Below are 14,058 nucleotides of genomic sequence, written 5' to 3'. Positions count from 1 at the left end.
CACAAAGGCGAAGCGCGAAACTATGAATTTTTCGTAATTTCGCTCTTCGCCATTGCAATTCCGCGTTTCGCAATTGAATGTTGCGTTTTGTGCTTCTCCATCATGCACAGGTGATAAGCGAAGCGTTGGATCACGATCCATGACGGCCAAGTGCGAGATCACAAGCACAAAATCGCAAAAATTTCTTAATTTCGCACTTCGCCATTGTGATCTCACGCTTCGCCACCGTTATTTTGCTCTTCTCGCTTCGCTATTACGCGATGGTGAAGCACGGAATTTTGCGATCTCGCATTTTGCCGTCGTGGCCCCACACGAGATCACGATTGCTAAGCGTGAAATCGATAATTTGTTTTGCACTTTGCAATCGTGTCGCACTTTGCCATCGTGGTCTAGCTCTTCGGCATCATTGGGTAGGCGATACGTGAAGCGCGGGATCACGATGGCAAAGCTAGATCTCGAGTGACGGTAAAATTCATTTTAACAACTATCGTACATTTACTTATAGACATATCCCTTGAATGATATATCCAATCATAATGATATTTTGACAGTATATTACCTCGAAACATCTGTTTTGTTTAAATACTTGCACACATGTACATGAACAGCAGTTTACATGTGTAATATTATACGAATACAAAGTAAAACCATACATTTTATATAAAAGAAATGAGAAAAAAAGATATTTGTGCAATATTTTTGCTTAAAAAAATATGCTATTTAAAATGCACAATTTGCCGTTTTCACATTAAAAAAAATAATCAGAGGAGGATACCTCGACCCCAGCATTACCTCTGCGTACTATGAAAAATGCCCTAGCTACGCGCCTGCCTAGGGTCAATTATTGCCCCGCCCAGGCCCGGGTCACATTGTTTATTTAGACATGTATAGGAAAAAATCTTCTTGTCTGAAACCACAAGACAAGGCTTTTGATATTTTGTATGTAGCATTGCCTCGTGGTCCTCTGCCAAGATTGTTCAAAATGTTACCCTGCGGTAAAAACAGGCCCTGCACTGGAGGACCATATACTTATATAGGATTTTTTGTCTGAAACTGGAAGATCTAGGCTTTTGATATTTGGAATGTTGCATTGCCTAGTGGTCCACTACCAAGATTATTCAAATTATGCCCCTTACATGTAGTTGAAAAAGAGACCCTACCCAGGGTGACCCAAGTCATGCACAGACTTATATAGGAAAAAATGTTCTTGTCTGAAAGTTCAAGGCCTAGGTCTTTGATATTTGGTATGTATGTCTAGTTGATATCTAACAAGACTGCTCAAATTATGTCCCTGGGGTGAAAAGAGGTCCAGTCCTGGGGGTCACTTGTTATATGACTTATATCAGAAAAAGATAGTTAAAAAATTATCATATGATATTTCCTAGACTGTTTAATGATAATTTTCTGATGAACACTAGTAATTAGGGGTCACTTGACTGTGACCTTGACCTACTAACCTACTTTCTTCTTTTTTAAGATGTTTTGCACACTGATCTTAAATCTGATTTTCAGTGATCATGAAAGTGACCTACTGACCTGCTTTCTTAATATTTAAGCATCAGGTTGACATTTGATACATGTAGCTAATATTACTCCGGTGAGCTATCCAGGATCATTATGACCCTCTTGTTCATCATTTCTTTTCCTGGATATTAGTCAAATTGTAAAAAGGGTAGAAAAAGTAGGAATTTTAGGGACGCTTGACAGCCTGTAACAGACTATTTGTCACTAAAAATTTCGAAATTTGTATTAATGTATTAAAATCACACTGCAGCTTTCAACTCAGTTATAAGTATAGCGATATATGCTCCCTTGATTATTCTGAAAGGACAATTTTTAAGCACTAAACTATGTAACTAACAAATTATTCATAAAAGAAATCATTCTTGACGACTTGTCTTACACTTATCAAAAAAATAATATGTTCTTACCTCCTCATAAAGTCTGTCTCCATCATCAATTTTAAAAAGCTCACAGTTGTTCATCATTTGAAAAAACGTCGAAGCATCCGTATCGGCTGGTCCTTTCGTGCTTGTAGTTCCGGGTAGTAAAAACATATTTGCCAAACACCAGATTTGTATTTCTAGAGATACTACATAGAAATAATTACAAATGAGGGGATTCTTGCATGAAAAGTAATGAACATCGAACATAACAATTATTATTTCAGATTCTGATTTCGATGCATCATTTATGTAACAGTAACTTTTTGGTACATGAGTATTATTATTTTATGAAATATGTACACACATTTATTTTACTTTCAACAGAGATATTTTCAATTGTCATTGTTGAGTTTTTTTTCACTTTCACAATTTTTGCTTTTTAGTGCGATCTATAAGAGAATTCATTGAGATTAGGAAAGGTGACAGCGACCGTGGACGTAGTATAAGGTTGACATAACTTTTTTCAGGTGGATAAATCTTAATATTAACCGAAAGTTTTAAACAAAATTGTTTTATTATCAAATCCAAAATTTTGAAAGTTAATTTAACACAGGGAATTTCAGTTAAAGAATTGAAGCGGTTTGTCATTTCCTCTAGGAAACTGTATATGTCGTCACAATGTTTGACATAAGAATGTCATGACGGTACATCTAGAAGTTAATTATGTGTTTACGTTTCCGCCTACGAGACAATACGACCTTTTATCATTAATAATGTGACTGTGTTAAGACCACCTGCGAGACAATAGGACTTTTTAACATTAATCATGTGACTGTGTTTAAACCACCTGCGAGACAATAGGACTTTTCAATATTAATCATGTGACTGTGTTTAAACCGTCTACGAGGCAGTGCAATTTTTATCGTTACCCATGTGACTGTGTTTAGACCAATCTTCATCATAGCATAAAGACTTCGACATCGGTGTCATCATCATGGATGAATAATCTAATTTTTTTTTGTCATTGGGTTAAACTAAATTTCCTTGTTGGAATTTATTTTATTTTATTTATTTACAAGTAAAAAGTGAAGTTAGAATGCCAGTTGACTAGTTATTATGACAATTGTGTCATATTATTGTCGCTTCCTATATGTGGTTTTCCGTCGTTAATCCATGTTTAGAAAGTCACAAAAGTCACAAAATGTTCGAAAATGTGTAAGTTGATAAATGAGCGAGCGAATTACATTAAAAGACGCATAAGGCTTTACAGGAAAAAAAGTGTCTCATCGTATCCAAGAAAATAATAACATTTCTTTACATTTTAGCAGTCATTATTTTAGTTCTATGCATATACTTGCTTCTGACTTTCTGTCAGTGGTAACATTTACATTATCTGTATTTATAATTTACATATCCATAACACGCTGTTGCTGGATTGTGTTGAAATGACACAGTACGTCGTCCTTTTCGGGCCATCTTAAATTATGCTAGTAAAACAACATATATAGGTGAAATTTTACAATTATCGCGAGGTTTATAACACAATAATTATCGTCCTAAAAGCCTCGCGATGATTGTTACATTTCGCATGTAGTATTGTTCAATGGACAGATAAGATACTAGAAAAATTTAAGGACTAGCAGTAATTATCGCGTTGGACATTCGAAACTTTAAGACAAGCGAAATTTTGTAAAAGGCGGAACATATCTAGCACTGTCGGTGATTGATGACATCGGTATGAATGTATAAGTTGTCCTAGGACTAAAACACGAGAAATTTAAATCAAATTTCGCATGTGCTTAAATTTTGATAGTATCTTATCCTGCCGTGAAGTAATCTGCATGCAACATTGGCACGATATTTATCGTTCTAAAACTTCTGCGAGTATTGACAAATTCTGCAACTACATGTATCTCAAAAGCGATAATAATCGCGTGTTACAAGCGAAATTTAAGGTGGCCCGAAAAGGACACCCTAACATTGCGATATTCCCATCTAACTTGTATTCTTATTAATGTAATAGAAACCAAGATCTTTTGACCATACAAACAATGGATGAGGTTATGAAATTTACTGCCATTATAAAAATAATTTGTTCTGAACATGTACTAAATTTCAATATTTGCGAGTAACAGAGTTAGAAAACTTATTTGTTATTTGCAGCTATAGAATTACCCTGTGCGCCTCCTATATATTTACATAAACAGCTGTTCCAGTTGATTTTCCGTTTTGGGTTCCTCTGCAATTTCACCAAATGCTGCAATATTTCATTACACAGGGGGTGGCAAGACATTGACCATTTTGACAACCCTCCCGTCGATTCGTTTACTTTGTCTGCTCCAACATCATGCAGAAACTGTATTAATTGATTTTGTTCATCTGTTTTCCATGTAGAAATCTCTTTTCTCCACTTTCGTATAACAGAATTGACAAATGCCGTTTTTGTAGTACTCACGGAAATAACACAATGGATCCAGTTTGAAAACTTTTCTTTATTCGACTCTGTATTTTTTCTGGCCGGGAGCACTTTACATGAAAAGAAAAATACTTACGTGTTTATATAGATTTGTATTATATTTTGAACATGATTACTGTAAGAGAGCCAAAGTATTTGGTTTAAACAGATCCTATTTCAAACATATGTGCATTGTATATTTTGCAGTTTACAATATCGATATTATACATGTTGAAAAAGGATAAGATCCGAAAGCTAAGCTTATAAAGGTCTTCTCCTATATGGGTATTTATAAGTATATACAAAGAACTATAAAATACATATATTTTATAGCTCTTTGGTATATACAAGTATTTTATATCTATAGTCATGCATTCATTTAGTAACATTTACAGATGTGGTTCTGCAGAATAGTATTTTAGCTGAATGGTACAGGACTTTTGAGAGCAATTTTACGAAGTGTAGTTACTGAGAACCTACACGATATATATATATATATATATGTCGAGTTGTATTATGCTTACGCACACGCACACAAACACACGCACGCTTGACACAAACACGCACATACACGCTGCTTGAAAATCACGGTTGAACGAAGACATAAAGTAACCTTTTGAATCTTAAATAAAAGTGGTCCCGACAATACTGATGACGATTCGCAGTCCAGACGTCCGAAGATAATAACGTTCGATCACGTTTCTAAAATTAAAGTGCTCTTTGATACGGACCGTTGTATATTATTTATATATGACTCATCTCATCAATACGAAGGCAATATCGTATAAACAGTATTCATCTGTTTGTAGAAAGGTGTGGTGTATAAAATGCATTTAATGGCAAGAAACACTTAAACACTTGTGATTTTGAATTATATTAATTAGTTGTGTGTGATTCAACAGCGTAATAATGACGTTTGGTGGCTTATGAGTGACGTTGCCATAGTGATGACAAATAAACCATGTTCATGTTCTGAATTTTTTTTTTAAATGTTCGCATTTCATATAATCTTATCCATCAGATTTATAAATTTTAGCAAAATAGTACCGGAAATAAAAACATAGGAACACGTTTGCGTGTACTTGTAACACCCATTTTTTCACATTTAATAGAAATCGGAATATTTCAACAATTGGATTTATACGTTTGCTAAAAATATATCTTGTTTTAGCAAACAGGATAAGATTACCAAACTTTTAAAACACTACCAGTAAATACCTAATTTGCACTAAGCACTAAGTGAACATCGATTACAATAAATGTTACGAACAATTCCGTTTCTTGACGCAAATTTGATTAACCACATTTAACACGTACACGAGCTGGAGTACGGGCCCATGTGTAGATACATGCGTTTCTATATATCTTTGCTAAGTTTGGTTTACTGCCTGAAACATTAAAGTATATGTAACCGTTAAAACTAGTCTCGATCCCCGACCACCAACCTGTGTAAATATCCCATCTATCTCCCTATCTCCGAATACGTTAAAATGTGTTTTCTTTCTATAAATTCTAATGCAATATCATATCTGCGATTGATGTGTCATGTATTTGAACTTGATTCGAATGAGTTTGCGAAAAGGTAGCGCAGTCAAGGGTATCAGAAGCGTAGACAAAAGCTCTAGATTTGAGTCTGCACAGTTCTCCCTTTATGTGACAATTGCATTCATTTATACCTTTCCGTACGTTACTTACTTAACGTGAATAGAAGACGATAGATAGACAAATAGTTTGACTAACTTTATCTCGAAAACTTGATTATTAAATAACTTTGTGTGTAATGTTGATATAACAAGAGATTGGAAATATCATAATTTTGTTTCTTTGATATTAAACGAAGCCGTCCGCTTAGCTCAGTAGGAATAGCGCAGATGTACGGATCGCGGGGTCGTGAGTTCGATCCTCAGGCGGGTCATATGTTCTCCGTGACGATTAGATTATAGACTTTGTGTCTGAAATAATTCGTCCCCTACCTCTGATTCATGTAGGGAAGTTGGCATTTTAATTGCGGAGAACAGGTTTGCACTGGTACACAATAGAGGAATACTGGTTAGGTAAACTGCCCGCCGTTATATAACTGAAATACTGCTTAAAAACGGTGGTGTTAAAAACAAAACAGGAGTGCCAGACTGTCACATAATACTCCCGTCATCAAACTTGGCCATAATCCAAGACTGCTTATCGACCTTGGCCGAGATATTATACCCACAAACATTGTCCGCAAGTTTGGTAAAGATGAAATGAAAACTGTTTGATTTAGAGAGCGGACAAGGTTAAATTATCAGATTTCAAGTAATTCAAGGGCCATAATTCAAGAGTGCCCGAAGCGATTTAACTGGTTATCAAACTTGGCTGAGATATTATGCCCACAAACATTATCTGCAAGTTTGGGTTAGATCAGATGAAAACTGATCGATTGACTTAGAGGGTGGACAAGGCTTTATTTGCAGATTTCGAGTAATTCAAGGGCCATAATCCAATGGTGACTAAAGCGATTTTGCTGGTTATCAAACTTGGCCGAGATATTATGCCCACAAACATTGTCACCAAGTTTGGTGAAGATCGGATTAAAACTATTCGACTTAGAGAGAGGGCATGCTTTTGGACGCCGACCGCCTGCCACGGGTGTTCACATAATATGTCCCGATCAACCAAAGAAATGATATAAAATGATATAATATAATACAATTATACAATGGTAGAATTAGATAACCTAAATAAAATAGTTCTTGTAATACGGTTAGTGTTATTTTGGAAAGGAGAAAGGAAACAATTACCTGGGATTTATTATATTAATAGGTCGAACGCACATTTCTGATTTTGATATCACATGCTGTACTAGGAATGTTCTGTTTTTCTATTATCAAAATGTTATTTTTGAAATAGATTTGACAAAGAACAACTTCAAAAGATGGTCATTTTTTTTTTTTTTTTTTTTTACATTTTGCATTAGTTTATGTACATTTTTACTTTCAAACATATCTTAACGCTGAAGCTGATTTCTGTACACAAAATCTGACTGGTAGTTTTTATATGAAGAATTATCTTTGGTGACTTTTATTATATCTTTTCAATTGAAAATACACGGCAACTAGGTCAATCACAATATCAGAAATAGTCCGCATAACCTTAAGAAACAGTTTTGACTTTTTGAAAATTAAACATCTTGATTTTTTTTCACTGTAGTGTTGTCCCTTACTCCCTTAACGACATTAAATCTCGCAAGGATTCTTCTTGACAAACAATTAAAAATATTTTTATATTATTTATACTATTTTCAATAGAAATATATGTGAAAACAAGTTTAATGAAAACGCAAACAGACATATGAGGAGACAATGCAACACATTTGAATAAAAACTGATAATTACCTAGTTTTGTGTCATTTCAACGTTATGAATACTTTTCATGATCCACATCAGAGCCCACAATTTACCAATCACTAAATATAACACTTATCTATCCTATATATAAGTTTAGATACTTACTGGTTATTTCTATAGAAAATCCTCAGTTAAATTTTCATAACATCTTAAACATTAGTAATCTGCTATCAAAGTGTTCGTATACTGCACGCATAAAGTATTGGATGACTTGTAATACAATAAAGGATGTTTAGTAAGAAACTTGTAATTTATAATCTATACTGTATGATATAACACTAATTATACTTTGTGTTACTATTCAATAATTCATTTTTTCTGACGTCACAATTATTACGTCATGACGTTAGACGGAATAGCGACCTGAATCAACAGAAATCTGGAACTATTTTATGGATATCGTCAAGAACGTAAATTAATTCTTGAAAACGACGTGTTAGAATTAAGAAATAATATATCCCAAACAGTGATTTTTCGTTGAATAAATTTAGATGCGATGGAATTAGATATAATTATATGCAACTAAGCGGCGCGCTGAAAAAGAAATCAACAGAAATCAGGCACATATTTGATAGATATTGTCAAGGACAAACATACTCCTTGATAACTTCTTAAAATCGAAATAATACATCACAAACAGTGATTTGCTCATCAATAAAATCATTGTTTGTCGTTTTGACGCATGTTATCTTATCGCTCGGGCTGTGTTTTCGTGATATAATTTCATCGCATCTAAACTTCGAACAATGTTTTTATTGAATAACAAATCAATGTTTTGATATATTATTTCTTAGATATTTATGTTTCAACTGCTATTCTTTTGTACATGTAGTTTTTTATATTTGTGGCAAAATAACAGACCGATAGCTATTAAAAGGTTTCAAGATCAAAATTAAAACAATCCATGAAATATTTGTATGGATGTTTTAAATGGTTTGATAACTTTTAACAATAACCTGTGTCACATGTAAACGTTATTTACGCTGCGCCCAGACTATATATGCTGGATTTATAGCCGCAAATCAAAAATAACTTGATCACTATAAATTCTAGCATGTGTTAGAAATTACAGAGAAAATGTTTAGTTAAGAAATAAAGATGTCATTCATGATATTATAATTAAGCAAAAAATTGCCAAAATCGCCAGGCACTCAATGATTGACTACCACCACGACTTAATCTTGGGAGATGGCGATTTCGATATTCTATACCTTACTGAGCTTATCACTGGTTGCTTTAAAAGTGCATGGGTATTTACCAACTAAGAATGACAAAATAAATTAAAGGTTCCAAATGCGTGTTCAGCTTTTAAAACTCAATCAAACCAAACAACCAAACACTTCTGCTTGGGCAGCTAATTCACTTTTTCCGAAGACATTCTATTGGTGAAAATATCTACTACTTCCATTGTTTTTTTAGAAGTTTATCCCATGGTCTCTAAAATAAACAAGCGAGTTCCTTGTAAAATGCGTACAGTATAGTTTGGAAAATATGATATGGTATTTAAGCGTAGCGAATTTTAATATCAAACTGGATAAAGCTGCAACACGGTAAATGTGAAATCATTTTCATACTTGTATTTCAGATGTTTGCTTTTTTGAGAGTTTAAAAACGTCAAGAATGCTTGAAACACATCGGTAATTGAAGACAAGTGAATGCAAAACTAACGATGGAAAAAGAACAGAAAGAATTTTCGAATTGGGTTCAGAACATTAATGCTTTGCAGATAACGAAAGTAGCTTTTCATGAATTTGCTATAGATAAATTGGCTGCTGAAATGCGTACGTGGAAGATAAGTGATATCTCAGAATTTTTACAATTCATTAATGACATTGAACAAAAAATTGTCGAGAAGCCTAATAAAAGCAAGCCGTGGCAATGTAAAGCTAAACATGAAACTTGTGAAACCATATTGAATAGTTTAATGCAGATCCGTCAGAACCAAACTTTCAACATTCGGCTTGAAAATGAACTGTGCAAACAACTTATGCTTGGGGATTCTGCAGAGGAAACTCGAAGCAAAGTAGCAACGATTCCCAAAATAAAGAAGCCTGACGCATTGAAATTATTTAGAGCAATCTTTGGAAATTCGCGCAAAGCTTCACCCGGGAAAGCTATCAGAAAGGGCGCTGAAGAGGCTAGTTACGACGACATATTTAAAGGATGCAGGAAGAGGCATATTTGGTGTATAGCAAATATGTTTATGCAAGATGGAACAAGAAGAACTAACATCTACAACACAGAACCAGCTAATACAGATGCTGCTATGTTCTTTAAGATGATGAAAAACTGCAAATTGTTTATCGCCTCGCAGGATGATTCGGAGAGTAAGATAGCCGAGGTAAGGGATTTTCTAAGTCATAGATTAAAATGAACATATTTAAAGTAACATATAAAACTGGTAATTTAAGACAGTTATAAAACGTTACAATAGTTTACTACCTTTTGTTACAATATCATATGATAAAATATGAGCGGCCACTTAAATGTCTTGAAATGGATGTGCTACTTTAAATATCTAAATCATGAATCGTGTACGGAAAACTGAAAGATAGATTTTACACATCACACAGACTTATAAAATACCGGACTTATAAAATACCGCTCAGAAACTGAATGCCTGGCAGGGGAATATAATTCACATTGAGTTGTATCTGTATTTCAATATATCTACCTTGTTAACAAGTTTTCTAGCATCAACACCATCATACATGTGCTATTATACTATTTAAGTTTCTAAAGAAAATTGAACGTTCTTATGCTGTAAATCAAAGTTGCTTAACTAATAATTTCGAAACAATCAACTCATCTTTTGTCATATAAACTACAAATTCTTTATTCTCTACACTGGACATAGTTATAAATATATTTTCCTGGTCAGTGTGCTGCAAGGTGACTATACTACACCGCCGTGGGAGAGGTAAATAGAAATACCAAATTTCTATCAAGTAACCATCTTCTTATAGACTGGCACTCCCTACACAATATTCATCCACGAAAACGAAAGAAATATTACCCTCAATGAATTTATTCTAATCCATTGAATTTAAGTTGTCAAAGTCTTAAATGTTAATGAAAATATGATATTAAGCGGTATTGAAATTTGAATAATATATTGTCATCTAAAATAACACAAAATGTAACCTTTTATTTTTTCGTTCCCCCCCCCCAAAGATCAAAAATCAGACGGAAATTTTTAATGACACTCAACTCCGTAAAAGAAATGTTTTCTGTGGGTACCAAACTAAAAGATTATACATAGAATTCTAGACGTCAATGTATCTAGAAGAACTCCACATTCCACATTTGAGATCTATAAAATGTTAGCAAAATCAATTTATTATTCAACATTATCTAGCAAATCCCAAACAATGAAATACGGGTTATGACTACATTAGCCATTTCAAAAAATTACTTTGATCAAGCAAGTTTAGCAAGCAGCTTGTTCATTGAAGTAATTAATGTTAACTCCTTTTATCAAACAATAATAATACGACAGAAAAGGTTTTTGAGTATGTACTTATTGGTCACAGAATAAAATTTTAATTCAGTACACCACCCGAACAATCTTAAAAACTTTTATCCCGAGAATAAGCTACTTTCGCACTAGATCCTTGTTCACATAAAAGTCAAGTAATTATACTCATGCAACAAATGAATTCAATATATTTTATCCCACATCTTGTTCGTTCTCCGAAAAAAAAGTGTCTGCCATATAATGTAGAGTTTATACCAAACAGAAAACTATATAAATGTTTTTGACGTCGCAACACAAATCAGTAGCTGTTAAAGAACGCCTTCAGTAATAAATAAATTCAGTAATACGATGCATACAACATTTCACAATAGTTCCTGTAATAATGGCACTGTTTTGATAAATATAGAATGATATATTTACCGCATCGAATGCATTCAAATCAAGGAAAATTACAACAACAACAATATCTTGCAAGTATTGCCATAAATTAGGTCTGTAATAAATGTTTCGATGTCTTAAACTTGGTTTCAAGCAGGGCAGGTATTGTCCTACGTCTGTATAAATAAAAGAAATTTAATTGCTACATTTAACTTAATTCTTAATTGCATTTACATAAGGTATTCCTTATTAAGTATACAAATGTATACAAACGTAAATATGCTGATGCATTTATAAATATTGCCTTGCATGCATTAAGACCAATCGTGTCAGATTATCTAACACTTATTTTTTCGTTCTTAATGGGACTGACCTTCAGATCGTCCGACAAAAAATATAATTTTTTAGATATCTGGAAATAATGCTATATTTCTTAATAAGGCTTAAAAACTTAATTACTGGCAAACTATAGGTTACCATTCTCATCCATCAGATGTTCGTCAAAATCCGGGGAACCACGGCAGACCTCTGGTATGCGAGAATGTAGGTTACGGAAACACAGTTTTTGAGAACTTGCTGTTTTACTACTTTTTGCGATGAAAATCGAAAAGCGTTAGTAACGTTTTACTCCAGGTAAACTGTCTCAATTATAAATATCTATATTTTGAAGTCATAATTTACTAGTTCTGCTTTAGCTCTATTGGTTGCGATTGACGGAAAAATGTATATTGCCGTGGCGGTCCGGGGTTCGATTTCCGACACAGTAATATTTTTTCCTTGATTTGGAATTTTTCAAAATTTTAGATACAAAAGCTCTTATTCTAATGTTCATAATATGACCAAACTTCATTTTGAAGAAAATGATATTTTAAGCCAAATCTGGAGGCAAGTGCCTTTAATTTCGTTAAAGGTATTAAATTATCATTTAAATTTTAAGTATTTCAAAGTAAGACAGACTAATTATGTGTTGCGGACCGGCTGGCCCTTACTCATTTCTCATCTTTCAATTATTATTAATTCTTTCGAGGAATGAAGTAGGGAGAATCCGTGCCTCTGACCAATGAAAATGCTCTCCCCAACCCCTGGCGTTCCGAATATTTCATAATATTCCGTTAATAGTTCTAAGAAATGTGTTGAATATGCCCAAACAAATGAAACGAATATATTTATAATGTCCATACTTTATACTCATTACTGAATATTATTAGGACGGGTTAGCTAACATTGTTCTGTACAATTCGGAGAACTTGGACGAACACCCAGCTGAGAAAACCATATTGGACGAGCCGCTAATTCTATATTTATTTGAAATAAATGAATATTGTATCTCATAGTCTCAGTTTAAAATTAATTATATAGAGCATCCTCCCTACAACAGCCAGCAGCTGGACATACATAATAATAATAATAATAAATGCGTTTATATCCAAATTGGACAGCATTGACATGACTTGTACTTTCGTTTTTGTGTTTACAAACAAACGAGAAATAATCCTGGTTTTAACACGCATAATTAAAATCTGTATTGTAACACAGAGCGCATTTTTCACCCGATTTATATTCGGAACATTTTCACGCGTTTCGTTTAACATGGGACTAGTGAACAAATACGAAAACAATACAGGTTTTTGTATGCACGTGCGTCTAATACGGTAATGTATTATACGGTGACGTGTTGCAAATAAACCTTCACGATTGGATAAATAGATGTAAAGTAATAAGTTTTATTATGTTTAGTAATATTAGATGATCATATGTAGACCACTTTTGTTGTATAATCATTAAGATAATGATTTCCAAGTTTTAGTGAACCTGTGTTATCGTTCTTTTATTTTTCCAGTATGGTAATTATGTACGATAAGCATCAAAATTGAGGAATACAAATATCTACACTAAATCGTATTTGATATATAAATCATATTACCTCAAGACAATGTGTTTAATGTCAACAGTTTATTGAATTAATATTGCAGTAATCATCGTACTTGGTGTATTTAGTAAAGTTAAGATCACACACGGTTTCCAAAGTGTGAGGTAGTTATTGTTGACTTATTTTGTACTATTGATTAAGTAATAAAGCCAAATGTCCTTTATTATAGGTCGAATCCATAAATTCACAGTTTCAAATGATATTTTTAAACTTTCAGAGACGAGGCATGCCTGCACGACTCACTTTCCGTCATACTGAGACATCCATGGATGACTTACTTCTGTAAACGAGCCATCCGGGGTGACTCACTAACAAGGTTGACATCCACGTATGACTCACTTCTGTAAACGAGCCATCCACGGATGACAATGTAGCCGTGTCGTCCATGGATGACTCACAAGGTTGACACCCATGGATGACTCACTTTCAAGAGTGACATCACTGAATGACTCAAATAATGCCCGTTATCAATTTATGTCTTATATGCCGAGTGACGAGCCATACATGTATGTCTCAATTAAAGCACAGTTGGTTGATCCCTAGGTTTC

At 33.7% G+C, this 14,058-nt stretch overlaps 2 protein-coding genes across 4 annotated transcripts in view; one reads left to right on the top strand and one right to left on the bottom strand.

The window, feature by feature from the left end:
- The window catches only part of LOC128557162 (uncharacterized), a 40,594-nt gene extending 32,689 nt beyond the window's left edge, over positions 1-7,905 (bottom strand). The window contains exons 1-3 of one of the 3 annotated variants that reach the window (XM_053544037.1): positions 7,830-7,905; positions 4,062-4,412; positions 1,932-2,092 (exon numbers count right to left, since the gene is read on the bottom strand). In XM_053544037.1, the coding sequence (XP_053400012.1) occupies positions 1,932-2,092; positions 4,062-4,412; position 7,830 (513 nt within the window). In that variant the 5' untranslated portion in view covers positions 7,831-7,905. Of the gene's footprint in view, positions 1-1,931; positions 2,093-4,061; positions 4,413-7,712 lie in introns of all 3 variants that reach the window. The other 2 variants (XM_053544038.1, XM_053544039.1) reach the window with 2 other exon arrangements.
- A 1,338-nt stretch (positions 7,906-9,243) lies between these two features.
- The window catches only part of LOC128557158 (uncharacterized), a 252,569-nt gene continuing 247,754 nt past the window's right edge, over positions 9,244-14,058 (top strand). The window contains exon 1 of the mRNA XM_053544035.1: positions 9,244-10,065. Within this exon, the coding sequence (XP_053400010.1) occupies positions 9,394-10,065 (672 nt within the window). The 5' untranslated portion in view covers positions 9,244-9,393. The remainder of the gene's footprint in view (positions 10,066-14,058) is intronic.

The sequence above is a fragment of the Mercenaria mercenaria genome, chromosome 5, assembly GCF_021730395.1.
Source record: "Mercenaria mercenaria strain notata chromosome 5, MADL_Memer_1, whole genome shotgun sequence".
Lineage (NCBI taxonomy): Eukaryota > Metazoa > Mollusca > Bivalvia > Venerida > Veneridae > Mercenaria > Mercenaria mercenaria.
The sequence above is the reverse complement of the archived record's forward strand: the minus strand, read 5'-3'. Positions and strand labels throughout refer to the sequence as shown.